Here is a 20881-nt window from a genome sequence, read left to right as displayed (position 1 = left end):
GAGACGCAGCGTTGTCCGGGTTAGGGGAGGGTTTGTCCGGGTGGGATGTCCTTGTCCCATGGCGCAATAGTGATTCATGTGGGGGGCCAGGCGCATGCATGCTGGCACTTCCCCGGTCAACTATAAGTGCTGTTATTGTGAAGTGGAAAGGTCTAGGAGCAACAACGGCTCAGCAGCAAAGTGGTAGGCCACACAAGCTCACAGAACGGGACAACCGAGTGCTTAAGTGTATAGCGCGTACAAAACGGATCAGTGGGAAAGCGTTCTCTGGAGTGATAAATCACGTTTCACCATCTAGCAGTCCGACAGACGAATCTGGGATTGGTGGATGCCAGGAGAGCGCTACCGACCCCAATGCATAGTGGCAACTGGAAAGTTTGGTGAAGGAGGAATAATGGTCTGGGGGTGTTTTTCATGGTTCGGGCTAGGCCCCTTAATTCCAGTGAATGGACATATTAATGGTACAGCATACAATGACATTCTAGATGATTCTGTCCTTCCAACTTTGTGGCAACAGTTTGGGGAAGGCCCTTTCCTGTTTCAGCATGACAATGCCCCCGTGCACAAAGAGAGGTCCATAAAGAAATGGTTTGTTGAGATCGTTGTGGAAGAACTTGACTGGCCTGCACAAAGCCCTGACCTCTACTCCATCAAACACTTATGGGATGAATTGGAACATTGACTTTGAGCCAGGCCAAATCACCCAACATCAGTGCCCAACCTCACTAATGCTCTTGTGGCTGAATGGAAGCAAGTCCCTGCAGCAATGTTCCAACATCTAGTGGAAAGCCTTCCCAGAAGAGTGGAGGCTGTTATAGCAGCAAAGGGGAGACCAAATCCATATTAATGCCCATGATTTTGGAATGAGATGTTTGACGAGCAGGTATTCACATACTTTTAATTATGTAATATATTACTCTCATTTCTATGTGGATTTTTTCTGGTATTGCACAAAGCTACATACTGGATCTTTAACATAATGCAAGAGAACAATTTAGATTGTAGAAAGAGAGGAGAGTACCAAAGCAGCGCAGAATGTCAGTCTTTTTATGTGGGAGAACTTGCACAATTGGTGGCTGACTAAATACTTTTTTGCCCTACTGTATATCGGAGTATTTTTATGGACAAGAGAAACATAGTTCCCCCGATTTGAAAATCATTCTGCAGCCTGGAATCGTTTCAAAAGTAACTAGGTCTAACACTTTTGTTTGAACATTGAATCAATGAGATTGTTTATTGTGGCTTTTGTAACAATTTAAAAAAGAAGAATGACATTATGCACCAAATCACAGTTCTGGTATAACCAATGTGTCCTTTATATTGTGTTCTTCCCAGGCACCCAGTGTCCGGTCTGGAGCAAGAAGTCACAAGCTCTGCTAGTGACTGCATACTGTAGCAACCCAGCAGAGCAAAATCCCCTGGTCTGCCATAGAAAGCCTACAGTATGTAAATTACGATTGCCAGAAAGGCGAAACCCCCAAAAAATGTACGGATGTTTTGGGCTCTAAAGCTATGATCAAGTTCGATCCCCGCTGTGAATTATTTAAAAGTTTGCTACAAATCTAGATATTTCATTAAATAGTGATCCATTCTGACTACTACATTTGTCGACACACAGGACCACTTGATGACACAGACCAATCACATGCCGGCTAGTTACGGAAACTTTCACCATGATCCGTAGCAATTTGTTAGTGCCATTCAGCCCTTTTCAGCAATATGGCACGCTTCAAATTCAAATACTTCAGGCTTCATGAGCCAATGGGAGTTTTCCATAAGATTATGTGGATGATGTCACTACCTACTGGTTTTAATGTCTATGATTCTTCCAGCCAATTGACCCCTCCGTGCTCCGCAATGTTCGGAGAGGACGATGGGACGATCTGTCATTCCATACATTGCCAAAACCTTAGTTAACAGTGTATCAACTAAGCCATGGGAACTTAAGAGTTATATCTAATAACATGTGTACCCTTCATATCTCCCGAAGATACAGTGGACTACGTTAAATGTATCAAAGTGTGGTGTATATAAATTCTCCAATTCCATAACAGTTTAAACATTTAAAAGCCCAAACAACATCCTGGTCATTGGACAGTAGTAGTGTAATGCATTGGGTAAACCCCTATACAGGGACTAGTAGGCAGGACACAGGATGTCACACGTTAACAGTAGTGGTGGGAACTAAGATCAGAGGAGAAGATAAACCACATTTTCTACCTGCTCCAACAGCCCTTTGAACTGTGAGGGGAGAGAGGGAGGGAGTGGGAGAGAGAGGGAGAGGGAGGAGAGAAAGGACAGATGTAGAGAGGACGGGAAGTGCAATCTGCAGTACAGCATAAAACGTGCAAAACTAAACAGTGTGAAACCTGTAACTTTGATACCCTCTGAAATAAAGAGAAAAAAAGAGAGAGAAACACCCTGCGGTTGTCATATGATTTCTGTTTGTTTACACTCTTCTGTTTTCCTCTACTCATCATAAACCACTTCACTATATTCCTCCTAACCTTTCAGAGCAATTTGGACAATGTCAAAGTTATCATTATCGACTGTGTTTCCCTACAAAGAGTTAGAAGCAAAACCATCACACAACCGAATGTAACAGTGGATAAAAAGAAAGCAACAGAAAGGGAGAGGGTATATCAGATGGGGAAATTGAATAATTAAATGGGTAAAGACTAAGTGAGATGGAGACAGACAGAGGATGGAAGAAAAAAGAAATCACCACACCTGTACATGGCTGAGAGCAGACGGCTTGTCTCAAGCACACAGTCAGTCTCACCATCCATCAAGTGATTCCACCATATAGGGAAATGGTGATGGGGGGGAGTATGAAGGGGGGATTGGGAAATGTAGTACCAGTGATAGGTGAAAGAGTAAGTTGAATGGGGGGATAGTGTGAGGGTGAGGACTATAGGTGATGGACTGGCTTGATGACTGACACAGTAGTGGACGCAGTAGTGGACAGATTGGAGACAAACTGGATTTAGGTCCACTCTCCAGATATACAGTATATACTGTAGGTGTACTCACCGCTTGGCTGTGTCCTTGTCCTCTCCAAGAGGTCTGTGTGGCTTTGTCGTGGTGAGTTCGTCTGTCCCCCCCGAGTGACTGTGTCCTCTGGTGGCAGTGAGCCCTCCCGGACTGGGCAGCATGAGCAGGCTGGGGGAGAAGAGAGAGAGTTACCACTACTGTATCAGGAAAAGAACAATAACGAATGACTGATCTACTAGGGTGAGTTGGTATTCAAAAACTGCATGAGTGGAACTTATTTCTGAGTCTTTGGGTTCTAATGAAGATACAAAAACAGTCTCTAGTCTAGACATAACTAGTAGACCCTATTAACTCTACGCGCTTGTAGGTCATCCCCAGTTGGTTTTGAAGTTTGGATTATAGCAGTGGATCAGTTGGTAATTGACAGTTTGTCGTTAAACAATGTATTCATTCCAGGAGCCCCAATGTTGAGTGAGGTGAGGTTAATATTAATATTCAATACAATCCAACCTCATAATCAATGAAGAGCTAAGCTACATTAAAATTCAACATACCCACATGTCTGTCTCTCTCCTCAGAGAAAAACCCCCCCAAAAAAACCCACCAACCACCCTTTGCTAATGACAGAACATCTGCAGCTCTGCATCAACTGCTGACAAAGCAGACACACAAACTCAAACGTCAAAACTTAAAGTATTTTGGCAGCTCATCCCACAGAGAATTCAGCATGTCTTTCTCCCTTTATCTGGCTCATTATATTATTCTATCTATCTGTCTCTCTGTTATTCTCTCTCTCCCCGTCCCTCTATTATTCTATCTCTCCTTATCTGGCTCTCATCTAATATTCCATTACATAACTCCCTTAATCTTTCTCTCTGTGTCCTTGGTAATTCTTTATTATTGTCTATCCGTTTCAATCAGAATCCTTCCCTTCTGTAGTTCATCCTCTCTCAATCTTTTCTATCCATCTCTCTCTCGCTTGATTTTTCCCATTCTCAGTTCTTAAAGTTCAGACAGAGATGTGCAAATATCCAGACACTGGTTGCGTGTGTGTTAGAGGTGGCAGAAGTGTGAGGGAGAGAAGATGCTATGTGGGATATTCTTATTGGAATTGGGAGAGCTGGAGAGGTTGGAACATTGATGTTGCTCTGACATTTTCTATTACTGTACCTGACTTTGCTGTAAGGAGGCCCTGAAGCTCAAGGCCAAAAACAACAAAAAAACATGCTCTTGGAATTATTTTGTTTGTACGACTTTGTATCACGTTTGAACGACTTAGTAAAAGAATAGCAATTTAGTCTAATTAGTTCTCATTTGTTATGCAGCTTCTCAGACCGTGTAATGGTTTGCTACAGCCATTCCTTCATTGATTCCATTAATGTGATTATTCATTAGTTCTTTGATAGCCTAAAACAGTGAGTGCAGAGCAGAGCGTAATTCAAGCTGATTTTTTTAAATGGTGTCAGCTTCTCTCCCGGCTCCAATTTCGCTCTGGTATTGCTCAGTCACAAGCTCTGGGCATGCTCTCCCAAGCATTTTTCATTTCCTCTATTCGGTTGTAATTATTTAGCCTACCCCACCTACAGTAGCCTATATCTAGTTTATATTCTACTTTCTAACAATAGGATATGTCGTTTCTATTTTGAAGGTAATCTATTATAGATGTTTCAGGTAGGCAAGACATAGACTACTGTAAAATTAATGTTTGCTTTTCTTGGAATAGAGACACCATAATATAAATCAATTTAATTAAGCTAAAACATGTACATGTAAATAATAAAGGGCAGTATCAGCTCCTTTTCATAAATAAAGGGGAATAAATCATGCCAAAGTGCAGAGGTCAAACCATTTGTGCACACAAGCAAGCACCAACAAGCTTCACATGTGCACTGAGCATGGGGAATGCACCCTACAAATAAAAAAAATATTAGCATTATATAGACAGGAAAACACAAATGTAAAAGCTTGATTACAAACATTTTAAATACATTGAGATGAAGCCACCCCCATGTGTGGGATGTTATTTCTCAAAAATCAATTACATATAAGTAGGGACCGACATAGAGTCCAGTAGGGCAGTATCACAAGGCTACATAGTCTACACTTCACTACTGCTGGAGGGAATACACAGCCATCCTTGATTGTGAGCTAGAATAAAATGTGTGCAACACAAGAGGTAAACAAACATTTTACATCAATAGAACCAATTTTGGGATGTAGCTTGATATCATAAGGGAATTGCTTCGACCTCACTTACTGGTCGGACTAGATATCTTGCGCAGTCTGACAGAGAAGTGGCCTATATGAGTACTTTAATAGTAGCCTAAACATACAGCTAAAGTATTCATCACCAATACATTCATGAACTTCAGAGATAATAGGCTGGTTCATGCTGCAAACAACATGTTTTTATTAGCCTACCAGAATACAAAAAGAGGTTTGTGATAGGTCTTCAATTGAAAGGTTTAACTTGTTATATCATATAGTTCACAATAACAGGAACAAATACTTTAAATCACCTAAATAAAAAGATGACTTTGTTTCATCTTTAAAGAGTATGCTAATTGTATACTGAAACTTAAGGAAGCGCTCTGATTTTCAATAGCACCGATGACAACAACCTCCAAGCCATAACATAAGACTGCTGAACAGTTAATGAAATGGCTACACACACACACACTCACACTCACACACACACACACACACACACACACACACACACACACACACACACACACACACTTTTGGAATGCATCCTCTAGAAGCAGTGCTTGAGAGGGAGAACCGTGAGTAAAGGATGGATTTGACGGATGGGTTGCAAAGCAAATCCTTGCATTGCAGTGGCTGTGGCAGTTGTACAGCCTCATACAGCAGTAGCAATAATAATAATAATAATAATAATAAAACAACTAATAAACTATTATTACCTTACTATTTTGTGCAGGCTGACGCAGACTGATAAGGCTCTTTCAAACATTTCAAGCTACCAGGAGTCAAAAGCCACCTACTGGGCAAAAAATGTCTGAGGTGTGTGTGGATGATATGTACAATAACATTGTGTGGAGTTGTTTTTATTAGCGGGAAATAGTTGAACTAATGTCTAATTGGTCTTTGGTAACAAATGTGTCACAATACGGAGTAGAGATCTTCATACCTTCTGCCAAACCTGGTCTGATATCGCAAAGAAGATTCGTCCTGTCCCTTAGGAGATTTAGATTGTAGATTACTGGTGTGGAACTGTTTTTACGCACCAATAATCTGTGTTCTCTTTTGGTAATACCACCATTTTGAATGCCGTCTGTGACTGTCGATTACAGCCAAAAGCTGTTTTGTTTGTAATGCGTCTCTTATAGAACATTTGATCATTCAGTTGCCTGAGTACTTCAGTCTCGTAGACAGTGCAGTCTTGTAAAGTAACAGCGCCTCCCATGTCCGCTGGGCAGATGACTATAGAGGTGACATTCTGGAGATTTAAGGGCTTGTTTCTCAGAGCGCGTAAAGTTATTCCTGAAATAGGGGATAGAGGCCTCCAACTTGGATATGTCTTTATGCATCACTCTGTAGTACGTATCCACAGCTGGGTCAATAGGTCCATGTGGAATGAACATAGAGGACAGAGGGGTTGCAATCTCTAAAGAACCGTTTCAGATGCGCTTATGAATGAGTAGTCGACTCGAAACCTGTTGCAGTTGTGCTTCCTGATATTCAGGCTGATTTGCTTCTAGATGTTTTAATTTGTATATATTGTCTGTAAATAGTTCACAAAAGTTTATTGCACTGTACTGGCCACCAACTTGCTTTCTTTCATCAATACCAAAAAATAAATGGCACAATAACATTCTCGGGAAATAGAATCCACACAAGGGATTGGCTTCATCTCAATATATTTTTCAATTTCATGCTTTTGAAATATACTGAACAAAAATATCAACTCAACATGCAATAATTTCTATGATTTTACTGAGTTACAGTTCATATAAGGAAATCAGTCAATTTAAGATAAATAAATTAGGTCTTAATTTATGGATTTCACATGATTGGGCAGAGATGCAGCCAATCAAAATGAGTTTTTCCCCACAAAAGGGTCCAGCTGTCCGGGTGACTGGTCTCAGACGACCCCGCAGGTGAAGAAGCCGAATGTGGAGGTCCTTGGCTGGCGTGGTTACACTTGGTCTGCGGACGTACTTCCAAATTCTCCAAAATGACGTTGGAGGCAGCTTATGACATGATTCTCAGGCAACAGCTCTGTGGGACATTCCTGCAGTCAGCATGCCAATTGCACACTCCCTCAAAACTTGAGACATCTGACAAAACTGCACATTTTAGAGTGGCCTTTCATTATCCCCAGCACAAGGTGCACCTGTGTAATAATCATGCTGCTTAATCAGCCTCTTGATTAAACAGCACTTGACACCTGTTAAGTGGATGGATTATCTTGGCAAAGGAGAAATGCTCACTAACAGGGATGTAAACAAATTTGTGCACAACATTTGAGAGAAAGAAGCTTTTTGTGCAAATGGAACATTTCTGGGATCTTTTAATTCAGCTCATGAAACATGGGACCTGGAACATGGGAACACTTTACATGTTGCGTTTATATTTTTGTTCAGTATATATTAAATTCTCCGTTCACTTGTTTATATTATGGCTAGATTTACAATAATATTCCTTTATGTAATTAAGTTTTCACATGTGTATTGTTCTGTCTTAATAATAATAATAATAATAATATTGTCACGCCTTGATCTGTTTCACCTGTCCCTATGATTGTCTCCACCCCCTCCAGGTGTCGCTTATTTTCGCCAGTGTATTTATCCCTGTGTTTCCTGTCACTCTGTGCCAGTTCGTCTTGTATGTTTCCAAGTCAACCAGCGGTTTTCCCATTCTCCTGCTTTTTGCTATTCTCCTTTTTCTAGTCCTCCTGGTTTTGACCCTTGCCTGTTTCTGGACTCTGTACTTGCCTGCCTGACCATTCTGCCTGCCTTGAGCACGAGCCTGTCTGCCACTCTGTACCTCCTGGACTCTGATCTGGTTTTGACCTTTTGCCTATCCACAACCATTCTCTTGCCTACTCCTTTTGGATTAATAAACATTGTAAGACTCTAACCATCTGCCTCCTGAGTCTGCATCTGGGTCTCGCCTTGTGTCATATTAAATTTGTAGAGCGCATTTCCCATACTCAATGCACATGTGATGCTTGGTGGCGCTTGCTTCTGTGTGCAAATCATTTGACCGTTGCAGTTTGAGATTATTTATTCCCTTTCATTTATGAAAATAAACTGATTCTGGCCTTTATCATTTAAGATTTATTTATTAAATTTTAGCTTCATTAAATATATTATTATTATATTATGGTGTTTCTACATTTTACAGCAGCCTATGTATTGCCTACCTGAAACATGCATTAATACATTTGAAGTCCTTCAAAATAGAAATCACATATCCTAATGTTAGAAAGTAGAATATAAACTAGATATAGGCTACTGTGGGTGGGATAGGCTAAATAATTACAACCAAATAGGCCTAATTAAAAGTGATAGTGAAAAAGGAAACAAAAAATGCTAGGAAAAGCATGCCCCAGAGCTTGTGGCTGAGCAATACCAGAGCAAAATAGGTGCGGGAGAGAAGGCATCACCATTTTCCAAATCTTCTCGAACTACGCTCTGCTCCTCCCTCCACACTCGCCCACTCAAATGATCTGGAATTAAAAAGCAGCCCTGCTTTAGGCTATCAAAGAACTGTCAATGAATAATAATATCAATGGGTGGAATCAGCGAATGAATGGCTGCAGCAACCATTACACTGACTGACAAGCTGCATAAGAAATGAGGTCTAATTTGACAAAATAACTTTTTTTTACTAAGTCATTCAAACAAGAAAACTGTGTAATTTGAATGAGATACTAAGTTATTCAAATGAGTCTACATTTGTAATGTATTTGTTTTGCCTTGGGCTTCAGGGCTTCCATATATTTGGTATTGCTGTACATGGGGAATTTGATAAACGTCAGTGGACAGTCTGTTTTTTTGCCTAACGAGACCACTAGCCCCTGAACACTAATGAACGTTACAACACTGATGGATCCAGGTAAAAGCTAACAGAACTGAGATTACCATTTCCACATATGTCGGTGTCTGACTATGGTATAAGTAAAACCACAACTCCCACATAACCCAATGTTGCACTAAGCAGCTGTCGTGCACTGGCAGAGAATGACTGCCATCCTCTCGCTGACCCCTCCTGGAGACTCACCCCCTGTTGCTGTAGCTGCTGTTGCTGTAGTGTGAGCTGAGCGATTGATCTCTCCTTATTCCTCAGCTCCTCCCTGAGCTTCCACACCTCCTTCATTAGCTCCTCCAACTGAAAAACGCACAGTGGTTAATTTCTAGTCTAACAATGCTACTTGTTTTGGCTCAAAGTCCGAAATAGTGTTTTTCCAGGTGGGGTCCTACCTGTAGGGTCATGCTGTTATCCTCTTCACCGCCCTCAACAACCTCTGGGCCACCGTCCTCCATCTACAAACACAGAAAAACACAACATAAGAATCAGTATTCTGAACAGTACTATGCTGGGCAGAAAGGAGAACTAGCTGTAGGTATATTGTATTTTATATGTTATTATAATGATACTACTAATTGCTACATAGAATGGCTGATAAGGGCCTTGAAGCAGTTTGGTAGACATAAAAATAACTTTTCTCAAGCAGAGGGACATGTTCACTGTGTATCCCCAAATTGGACGCTTTTGGACGCTCTAGCTTGCCAATAGTCAGCTAGGTACACCGATACAGCCTGTTGCTTGTAGCTCCGATAGATCAATTATGACTAAAGTAGAGATGCATTTTACAGCTGCTGCCCAGAGCACAACATTACAGCTCCAAAGAAACAATTAAGAAGAGAACAACTAATGGGCGGGCCAACAAACTGTTTGGTGCTCAAGGCCAAACTACCCTGTTAATTAAAGAAAACAAACAGACTTTGTCAATTAGATGACTATTACCAGCAGCAACAGCACTTCTTTTACAGTCAGAGGTCAAATATCAAATGAACATGAATCAAACATTTTTGGAGATAATGAACAGAATCGCAGCTCTGACAAGCAAATACAATTACCATCACAGAAAGTGAACTGTGTGTCGATAAGTGTTTGTCATGTCATGTCAGAGATAATCTTGGGGCACAGTTGACTTGTTTTGGAGGAATGTAATCTGTTGAGGGCTGTGAGGCCAAAGCCAATATCAACCAGCCTGACACTAAGGTAGATATTGGGGTCCTACAGGGCCAGACATGAGACGCTGTACAGTCCGAGGCTGGACACTACTGATTAGCTGTCTCACACGTCACATCACACACTGTGTGTGTGTGTGTGTGTGTGTGTGTGTGTGTGTGTGTGTGTGTGTGTGTGTGTGTGTGTGTGTGTGTGTGTGTGTGCGTGTGTGCGTGTGTGTGTGTGTCTGTGTGTCTGTGTGTGTGTGTCTGTTAAATGGAATGTGTCATCTGATACCGACAGATCTATTAAGTGATTAGGTACCACAGGTAACCCACAAGGGAGGAGCAGGGTCGTAGTAAGAGGTTAGAGGAGATGAGTGACACATAGAATAAAACCATGTGCCACAGTCACTCACTCGCAAGCCATGGACATGAGACATGTGACATTCTCAGTAAAGCACAGTAAAGCCAGCAGCTATTTTCTATGATTACATCATATCAAACCAGTTCTCTTCTCCAGAAATCTCTCCATCTAAGGAGATGTGGGAGAGATTCAGTGTGTATCTCTGCTACATCCTCACAAGTAGGCATAGAGGGTCACTGTGGCAGCAATGCAGATTTCTACTGCCTCTCAACTTCAGAAGCCTTCTCCCACCTGGATGTGTGATAAACTCCTATAAAGCTACTGCTTGATACAACATCAGCAGCCTCCATCTAGCGAAGTGTAAACTCAAACCTTGACATAATAGTTATTCTACTAAAGTTACATTTTATTGGATGCTAAATCTATTTAATTGTAAAAGGAGCTGACAACAGTTACAAGATATGATTTCCACTTGCTTAGTCATAGCTCAACTCAACAGAGTGATTAGATTGGAATTACATTGAGTTCCCGAGGACTACATTCGAGCCTTTGAGGGAGTGTGTGTTACCTGTAATAAACTCTTGAGTGTAAGCAGCTGGTTTTTCACTGAGCTGCAGTCCTGGGCCATATGTTTGAGTGTGAGCTCGTCCAGCGCCCTCGTGTGTCCATTGTGTCTCCCTACGGGAGGAAAGGGCCGGTGGCCTACCCTGAACCCCACAGGGCCAGCATAACCATCATACTGCTGGAACACTGGATCCCTGGGAGTGGGAGTGGGGGGGAGAGAGGCAGTCAGATATTTATATTTGCCACATTGACTAGGTGTAAATGGGCAAATTAAGTCATTTACAAAATGCACTCTGGCTTTTTGTAAATCATTTCAACCTGGAGCTTCATATTCACAATTATCAAGTGGGTGGTTCGAGCCCTGAATGCTGATTGGCTGACAGCAGTGGTATATCAGACCATATACCACAGGCATGACAAAACATTTATTTTTACTGCTCTAATTACATTGGTAACCTGTTTATAATAGCAATAAAGCACCTCAGGGGTTAGAGGTATATGGCCAACATACCACAGCTAAGGACTGTATCCAAGCACTCTGCGTTGCATCATGCTTAAGAACAGCCCTTATCCATGGTATATTGGCCATATACAACACCCCCTCGTGCCTTATTGCTTTAATATAGCACACCTAGCATACTATGTTATGTTTGGTATTTTTACCATTTTCATGCTGTAGGATAGCTACTGATTCTCACCTGGTGTCATTGTGGAAGTGATCCGGTCCATTCCAGTGATGCTGCCTTCTCCTCCAGTGACCTTGTCGTCCCCCCCTCTCTGAGCGTTCAAAATGGGACATCCCGTTAGCGTCTTCACAGAGAGAAAGAGAGGTCACGGTCATCCAAGAGTTAGCTTAGAATCTAAGACGTTTGTGTTTGTGTGTGTGTGTGTGTGTCTGGGGGCAGTGGTCCTATACGTTGCATGTAAACAGACTCCTGTACACACACAAACAAATATTGCCCCATGAGCTTATCTTTATCCCTACATTGTTGGAAAATGAGAAACATTTCACTTTTAGTCTACACCTGGGTTCGATACTGTGACCAAAACAGTTGCATTTGTGACCATTTGACTTGGCAGGGCAACACAAAATTTGATTTGATTTGCTCAAAAAATATATCTATATATTTATTTTTACCTGGTCACGTTCCTTTTTTGTTCACAATTCGCTTTTTTTTTTATCATCATCATTTATTCAAACAGTAATATGCAATTGACCAAAATTAAATCAACTTTCTGAAGAGGCAACAACGGCACGGGAATACCCATGTCTGTGTGTGTTAGGGCTCGACATGCAGGGGAGGTTTTGGAAACCCGCTTGGGCCAGTGAAAAAAAATTGTATTTTTAATCCAGGCTAAATCATTTATAAAAATTAAAAAAAACAGATAGATTCCAGAAGCTGTTTGTTCGTTATGTTGGTTATTAATCACGCACGCAGCACACATATAGTCTATAGGTAATCTGTCGGGCAGAATAGCACACAGCTCTCAAACAGCTGGATGTTGTGTGGAGAGAAACCCGACAGCGGTAGGAAACCTTTTCAAAGTTATGATATCTACCAGTAAATGCTAAGGCAAGAATGGGTATGCAAACCAATTAAATTCAAAGTCTTGGTTGAATATTTGCAATGCACAATTCAGTCATCATGGAATATCCTACCTTGAATATGAAATACAAATGTAATTTGTCACATCCCCTGAATTAAACAGGTGTAGGCTTTACCGTGAAATGCTTACTTATGAGCCCTTTCCCACCAATGCAGAGTTAAAAAGTAAGGATAAGTTGCTAAAAGTGTTATAGGAAATAGTAACCCCAAAAAATAACAATAACGAGACTATATACTGTACAAGGAGTACCAGTACTGAGTCAATGTGCATAGGCACGAGGTAGTTGAGGTAGTACAGTATGTACATGTACTGTAGGTAGTGATAAAAGTGACTAGGCAATCAGGATAGATAATAAACAGAATAGCAGCAGCATTTGGGAAGAGTGTGAAAGTTTTTTAAACATGTCTTTGTGTGAGTGTTCGTGTGTGGCATCAATATGCATGTGTGTGTGTTATGTGTGTGAGCGTAGGTAGTGTGTGTGTGCGTGTATGTGTGTATATGTAGCCTAGCGGTTAAGAGCGTTGTGCCGGTAACTGAAAGGTTGTTAGTTTGAATCCCTGAGTCAAATTAACAAAAAATCTGTCAATGTGCCCTTAAGCAAGGCACTTAACCCTAATTGCTCCTATAAGTCGCTCTGGATAAGAGCGTCTGCTAAATGACGTAACTGTATGTTGGAATGTCAGTGTAGTATGTGTGGGTAGAGTCCAGCATAGAGTCATTGCAAATAAAAAGGGGATCAATGCAAATAGTCAGGGTAGCCATTTGAGTAACTGTTCAGCAGTCTTAAGGCTTGGGGGTAGATGCTGTTCAGGAGGCTTTTAGTCCCAGACTTGGCGCTCCGGTACAGCTTGATGGCGGAGGCAGGCGCTTTGATCGTTGAAAAGTCATTGAAGTTATGGTAGCAAATTTAGAAGTCTAATTCCGTGATTTAATTTATGATAACATTTGATGAGATATGTAGGCGTTTTCATTTCCTGACATTTCAATTGAAGGGTTTTGCGCTTCATTCTGCAGCTAGAGGACTCCTGATATCTCCAGGAGTGATAAGTATCATTTGTTTGTCTTTATCTGTTGTGGTCTAGTACTGTCTTTTTGCTAGGTACTTACGGGCTTGTACCCAATACCTCTCAGAGTACTGACAATCCTGCTTGATCTGTCTATCTGAGACCTGGCTTACGGAACAGGATCCCGACTCCGTTGTGGAGCTGCATGGCTCCACAATTATTAGAATGGATCAAAACCTCAACTCTGGTAAGATATGGTGGTGGAGTTTGTGCAATCATCAATGAGAACTATTGCAATCCTGCCCATACTACAACTAAGCACAAGGTCTGTAATAAAGACATTGAACTCCTTGCTCTTAACCTACGGCCATACTACCTGCCACAGGAAATAAATCAGATCCAATTTTTGATTGTTTACGTATCCCACGCTGACACCCAAATAGCTGCCGACTTGATTCATGACCTTGTATCCCAGGCTGAGACAGTCACCTGAAGCAGTAAAGCTGATCCTGGGAGACTTTAACATGAGCAATCTATCTGAACACTTACCATCATATCAGCAATATGTTACATGTCCTACCTGAAATGAAGCCTTTCTGAACCTCTGTTTTGCTAACATCCCAGGTGTGTATTTTTCCAAGGCACTACCCAATCTTGTGGGTTCGGATCATAACATGGTTCAGCTCATCCCAGTCTACAAAGCACGTCTGCAATGAGAAAAGGCTAAAAAGGTGGAGATTAAAAGATGGACTGAAGCCCTCCATGATTGTTTTGAGTCAACTGATTGCGCAGCTCTGATGGACAGCGCCGATGACCCGGAAGAGGCAGCGGATACCGTCTCTGAGTACATCTGTTTCGGTGAGGATCTCATTATTCCCAAAAAGGAAGGCAATATCTCCCCCAATAATAAACTGTGGTTAACTCAGGAATTAAAAGAACTCCTCAACCAGAAAAAAAAGTATTTTAAATCAGGGGGCAGTAAAGAGGAAAGGAAAAATAACAGAGGCAACTTAAAAACTTTTAAGGAGTGCAAAGCAGAGTACAAAGACCAATTAGAAAACATTTTCAAGGACCGTAAGAAAGCCTGGCAAGGGCTACAAACCATCATAGGCTACAAACCAAAGAGACATTGGATGACTGTCAAATGACCTTGCTTTTCCAACGTATTTTAACAGGTTGACTTTTTGTGATTTTACATCGCAGCAGAAAGTGGGCTTGGACAGTATAGACACCATACTAGCTGTTGATATACAGATTTCTGTGAAAGACATCAAGCAATACTTTCAACGTGTCAACCCACGAAAATCATATGGTCCAGACGACTTTGTCAACCACTTTGAAAAAAATCCGCTACTCATTCACTCAGCTTATTGACTCTGGTCTCACTCACAACTACCCTACGCCTTGACCTCTTTCTCTCCTCTCTCCAGATGACATCCTGTGACTACTGAGGTCTGCCTGCCCGACAACCTGCTCACTCGACCCCCTCATCCCTTCTCCAGACCATCTCTGGAGACCTCACTTCCCTCAACGTATCCCTGACCACTGGCTGCATCCCCTCTGATGTCAAAATTGCCAGAGTTGCTCCCCTCGACTCATGTGACATCAAACTATAGACCCGTGTCTCCTCATTCTTTTCTTTGTGCGTGCTGTCTCTGGTCAACTTAATCTCACTCAGAACGATCTTCTTGACCCTAACGGGTAAAGACGGGTCACCTAACCTAGACTGCTCTTCTGTGTCACGGAGGCTCTCCACACTGCCAAAGCTGACTATCTCTCCTCTGTTCTCATCCTCCTACATCTATCCACTGCCTTCAACAACGTGAACCATCAGATCCTCCTCTCCACCCTCTCAGGGCTGGGCGTCTTAAGCTCTGCACATTCTTGTATTGCATCCTACCTGGTGACATGGAGAGGATCTGTGTCTGTACTACGTACTCTCACGACTGGTGTCCCCTCATGGCTTGGTTCTAGGCCCTTTTCTCTCTAGTCACCAAGTCACTTGTCTCTATATTCTCACATGGTCTCTCCTATCATTGCTATGTGGATGACACTGAACAATTCCCCGCTTCTGCCATCAAACACCTGCAACTTATCCAGAATGCTTCTGCCCGCCTGGTTTTCAACCTTCCCAATTTTTCTCATGTCACACCGTTCCTCCAAAAACACTCCACTGGCTTCCAGTCGAAGCTCGCAGCCACTACAAGACCATGCTGCTTACCTACAGAACAGCAAGAGGAACTGCCCCTCACTAACTTCAGGCTATGCTCAAATCCTACACCCCAATCTGAGCACTCCGCCACCTCAGGTCTTTTGGCCATCCCACCATTACGGGAGGGCAGTTCCCGCTGAGCCCAGACCAAGCTCTTCTCTGTCCTGACACCCCAAACGTGGAACCAGCTTTAAATAATCCTCTTCCTCACCTTGACCACCCCCCTCCCACAAAAAAATACAAATAAAACACTTTAACCAACACTTTACACCACCCCCAAATGCTCACATTATTCTGACATTTTAGAATTTAAAAAATAAGGTGAAAATCAAAACATAATACCATTTAGGATAGATTATAAAAAATGCATTCTTAAAGTGGTAATGCATACTTTTTTGCATACATACTGGGGGGAGTTAAAAAAAAAATCTATAGGCTATTACAACAATTACAAAGAAATGTAGGTCCTTAAATAAATTACAATTTAAGTGCTTGAAATGCCCTTGAATTTCACTTTCAAATGTCTGTATGAACCCTGTATAGATTATTTTCTCAGACTGCAAATTAAATCTAAAATCACCTGCTATTGAAATTATGCACCCATCATCAAAAATCTGGGCCCGTAGATTTCAGTTGGCACTGGCCCAGTGCGCCACAGGCAAATTTACCTGAATGATGAATTTTGTATGGAATGCAGGCACATTATGGGACACAGGCCAGGTCATTATCAGTGTGTGTGTGTGTGTATGTACAGTTGAAGTCAGAAGTTAACATACACTTTTCAACCACTCGACAAATTTCTTGTTAACAAACTACAGTTTTGGCAAGTCGGTTAGCACATCTACTTTGTGCATGACACAAGCAATTTTTCCAACAATTGTTTACAGACAGATTATTTCACTTATAATTCACTGTATCACAATTTCAGTGGGTCAGAAGTTTACATACTTCTGTTCACTGTGCCTTTAAACAGCTTGGAAAATTCCAGAAAATTATGTCACGGCTTTAGAAGCTTCTGAAAGGCTAATTGACATCATTTGAGTCAATTGGAGGTGTACCTGTGGATGTATTTCAAGGCCTACCTTCAAACTCTTGCTTGACATCATGAGAAAATCAAAAACATTCAGCCAAGACCTCAGAAAATAAATGTAGATCTCCACAAGTCTGGTTAATCCTTGGGAGCAATTTCCAAATGCCCGAAGGTACCACGTTCATCTGTCCAAACAATATTACACAAGTATAAACACCATGGGACCAAACAGCCGTCATACTGCTCAGGAAGGAGACGCATTCTGTCTCCTAGAGATGAACTTACTTTGGTGCGAGAAGTGAAAATCATTCCCAGAACAATAGCAAAGGACCATGTGAAGATGCTGGAGGAAACCGGTACAAAAGTGTCTATATCCACAGTAAAAACGAGTCCTATATCGACATAACCAGAAAGGGCCACTCAGCAAGGAAGAAGCCACTGCTCCAAAACCGCCATAAAAAAGCCAGACTATGGTTTGCAACTGCACATGGGGACAAAGATAATACTTTTTGGAGAAATATCCTCTGGTCTGATGAAACAAAAATAGAACTGTTTGGCCATAATGACCATCGTTATGTTTGGAGAAAAAAGGGGGAGGCTTGCAAGCCGAAGAACCTCATCCCAACTGTGAAGCACGGGGGGGGGGGGGGCAGCATCATTCTGTGGGGGTGCTTTGCTGCAAGGAGGGACTGGTGCACTTCACAAAATAGATGGCATCATGAAGTAGGAAAAGTATGTGGATATATTGAAGCAGCATCTAAACACATCAGTCAGGAAGTTAATGCTTGGTCACCAGTGGGTCTTCCACATGGACAATGACCCCAAGCATACTTCCAAAGTTGTGGCAAAATGGCTGAAGGACAACAAAGTCAAGGTACTGGAGAGGCCATCACAAAGCCCTGACCTCAATCCCATAGATAAATTGTGGGCAGAACTGAAAAAGCATGTTTGAGCAAGGAGGCCTACTAACCTTACTCAGTTACACCAGCTCTTTCAGGAAGAATGGCCCAAAATTCACCCAACTTATTGTGGGAAGCTTGTGGAAGGCTACTCGAAACGTTAAACAATTTATAGGCAATGCTACCGAATACTAATTGAGTGTATAGGAATGTGATGAAAGAAATAAAAGCTGAAATAATAAATATATGATAAACACACACACACACACACACACACATATTGCCTTTTCAGACCCTTTGACTTTTCCACATTTTGTTACGTTAAAGCCTTATTCTAAAATGTATTCAAATGTATTTTTTTCCTCATCAATCTACACACAACTGAAATATCACATTTACATAAGTATTCAGTACTTTGTTGAAGCAGCTTTGACAGCATTGAGTCTTCTTGGGTATGACGCTACAAGCTTGGCACACCTGCATTTGGGGAGTTTCTCCCATGCTTCAGGTAGGGTGGAGGGGATATGGTCCTTGACTAGACGCTCAAAGCACTTCATGATGACGGAAGTGAGTACTACGGGGCGATAATCCTTTAGCTCAGTTACCTTTGCTTTCTTGGGAACAGGAACAATGGTGGCCCTCTTGAAGCATGTGAGAACAGCAGACTGGGATAAGGAGTGATTGAATATGTCCGTAAACACACCAGCCAGCTGGTCTGCGCATGCTCTGAGGACACGCCTTGCGAAGGTTAACACGTTTGAATGTTTTACTCACTTTGGCTGCAGTGAAGGAGAGCCTGCAGGTTTTGGTTTGGTTTTGGTTTTGTTGTCCTCAAAGCGAGCAAAGAAGTTGTTTAATTTCTCGGGGAGCAAGACATCGTGATCTGCGACGGGGCTGGTTTTCCTTTTGTAGTCCGTGATTGACTGTAGACACTGCCACGACCTCTCGTGTCTGAGCCGTTGAATTGCAACTCTACTTTATCTCTATACTGACGCTTAGCTTGTTTGATTGCCTTGCGGAGGGAATAGCTACACTGTTTGTATTCGGTCATGTTTCCGGTCACCTTGCCATGATTAAAAGCAATAGTTTGCGCTTTCAGTGCTGCTATCAATCCATGGTTTCTGGTTGGGGAATGTTCTAATAGATGCTATGGATACAACATCACCTATGCACTTCTAATAAACTCGCTCACCGAACGACGCTATGCGGAACATATCCCAGTCCATGTGCTCGAAGCAATCTTGAAGTGTGGAATCCGATTGGTCGGACCAGCGTTGAACAGACCTGAGCATGGGCGCTTCCTGTTTTAGTTTCTTTCTATAGGCTGGGAGCAACAAAATGGAGTCGTGGTCAGACTTTCTGAAAGGAGGGCGGGGAGGGCTTTATATGCATCGCGGAAGTTAGAATAACAATGATCCAGGGTTTTGCCAGCCCGGGTCGATCATTGGATATGCTGATAACATTTAGGGAGCCTTGTTTTCAGATTAGCCCTGTTAAAATCCCCAGTTACAATAAATGCAGCCTTAGGATATGTGGTTTCCAGTTTACATAGAGTCAAATGACGTTCTTTCAGGGCCATCGATGTGTCTGATTGGGGTGGGATATACAAGACTGTGATTATGATCGAAGAGACATCTCTTGGTAGATAATGCGGTCGGCATTTGATTGTAATGAATTCTAGGTCAGGTGAAGAAAAGGACTTGAGTTCCTTTATGTAGTTATGATCACACCACGTCTCGTTAATCATAAGACATACACCCCCGCCCTTCTTCTTTCCAAAGAGATGTTTGTTTCTGTCGGCACGATGCGTGAAGACGCCAGGTGGCTGTACCGACTCTGATGACGTATCCTGAGCCATGTTTCCATGAAACAAAGACTTACAATCGCTGATGTCTCTCTGGAAGGCAACCCTTGCTCGGATTTCGCCTACCTTGTTGTCAAGAGACTGGACCTTGGCGAGTAGTATGCTCGGGAGCGGTGCGCGATGTGCCCGTCTACGGAGCCTGACCAGAAGACCGCTCCGTCTGCCCCTTCTGCGGCGCCGTTGTTTTGGGTCGCCGGCTGGGATCCGATCCATTGTCCTGGGTGGTGGACCAAACAGAGGATCCGCTTTGGGAAAGTCATATTCCTGGTCGTAACGTTGGTGAGTTGACGTTGCTCTTATATACAATAGTTCCTACCAGCTGTATGTAATAAAACCTGATATTTCCTGGGGTAACAATGTAAGAAATAACACATAAAAAAACAAAATGTGCATAGTTTTCTAGGAACGCAAAGTGAGGCGGCCATCTCTGTCGGCGCCGGAAGACAGTTGTAGAAATCTCAAGGATAATCAACCAATATCATAGCAAAGGGGCTGAATACTTATGTAAATAAGGTATTTTATTAAAGTTTTCATAATTTCCCCTAAATTACAAAAAACTTTTTCATGTTGTCATTACAGGTTATTGTTTGTAGATTGCTGAGGATTTGTATTTAGTTAATCCATTTTAGAATTAGGCTGTTACGTAACAATGTGGAAAAAGTCCAGGGGTCTGAATACTTTCCAAAGGCACTGTATATATAAAAATTTGTGCAACCAAGTTATGCGCTGCTGCTGCCAACTGGAAAAGCACCAGTGGAAAAAGCTTGTGTAGAACCCTGAGAAGCATGTGACAACTTGATTTGTTTAGATTTTTAGAGGACATCTATTTGTTCCTACACACACCTACCCACAAACAAGCACACACACTCAGAAAGTCAGAATACAATCACATAGCAAAATAAGGATTCTTTAAGCAGTTCTTCATCTCATAAAACATTCACACATTGCTCCATTGCTTGAAGTATGATTTGTACTGAATAAGACATCAAACCAAAGAAGACGGCAGTTCTAGACTCAAGCTAAGGCCGACAGTCAGTAGGACTCTCAGGGGGAAACATCAAGAGAGAAGTTTAACAAACTCGTACTCACCCACAAAACACAGACAGACACGCAATTTCCCTTTCAAACAGAGCA

The 20881-nt window shown here is 42.0% G+C and overlaps 1 protein-coding gene across 1 annotated transcript in view; it reads right to left on the bottom strand.

Annotated features, from left to right (window-relative positions):
* Positions 1-20881, bottom strand: part of LOC109898865 (serine-rich coiled-coil domain-containing protein 2-like) — a 72334-nt gene that overhangs the window by 14757 nt on the left and 36696 nt on the right. The window contains exons 7-11 of the mRNA XM_020493924.2: positions 11829-11940; positions 11135-11324; positions 9447-9509; positions 9247-9354; positions 3034-3162 (exon numbers count right to left, since the gene is read on the bottom strand). Of these exons, the coding sequence (XP_020349513.1) occupies positions 3034-3162; positions 9247-9354; positions 9447-9509; positions 11135-11324; positions 11829-11940 (602 nt within the window). The remainder of the gene's footprint in view (positions 1-3033; positions 3163-9246; positions 9355-9446; positions 9510-11134; positions 11325-11828; positions 11941-20881) is intronic.

This window comes from Oncorhynchus kisutch, linkage group LG11 (assembly GCF_002021735.2).
Source record: "Oncorhynchus kisutch isolate 150728-3 linkage group LG11, Okis_V2, whole genome shotgun sequence".
NCBI classification, from domain to species: Eukaryota; Metazoa; Chordata; class Actinopteri; order Salmoniformes; family Salmonidae; genus Oncorhynchus; species Oncorhynchus kisutch.
This window is presented reverse-complemented; position numbering and strand designations above follow the sequence as displayed.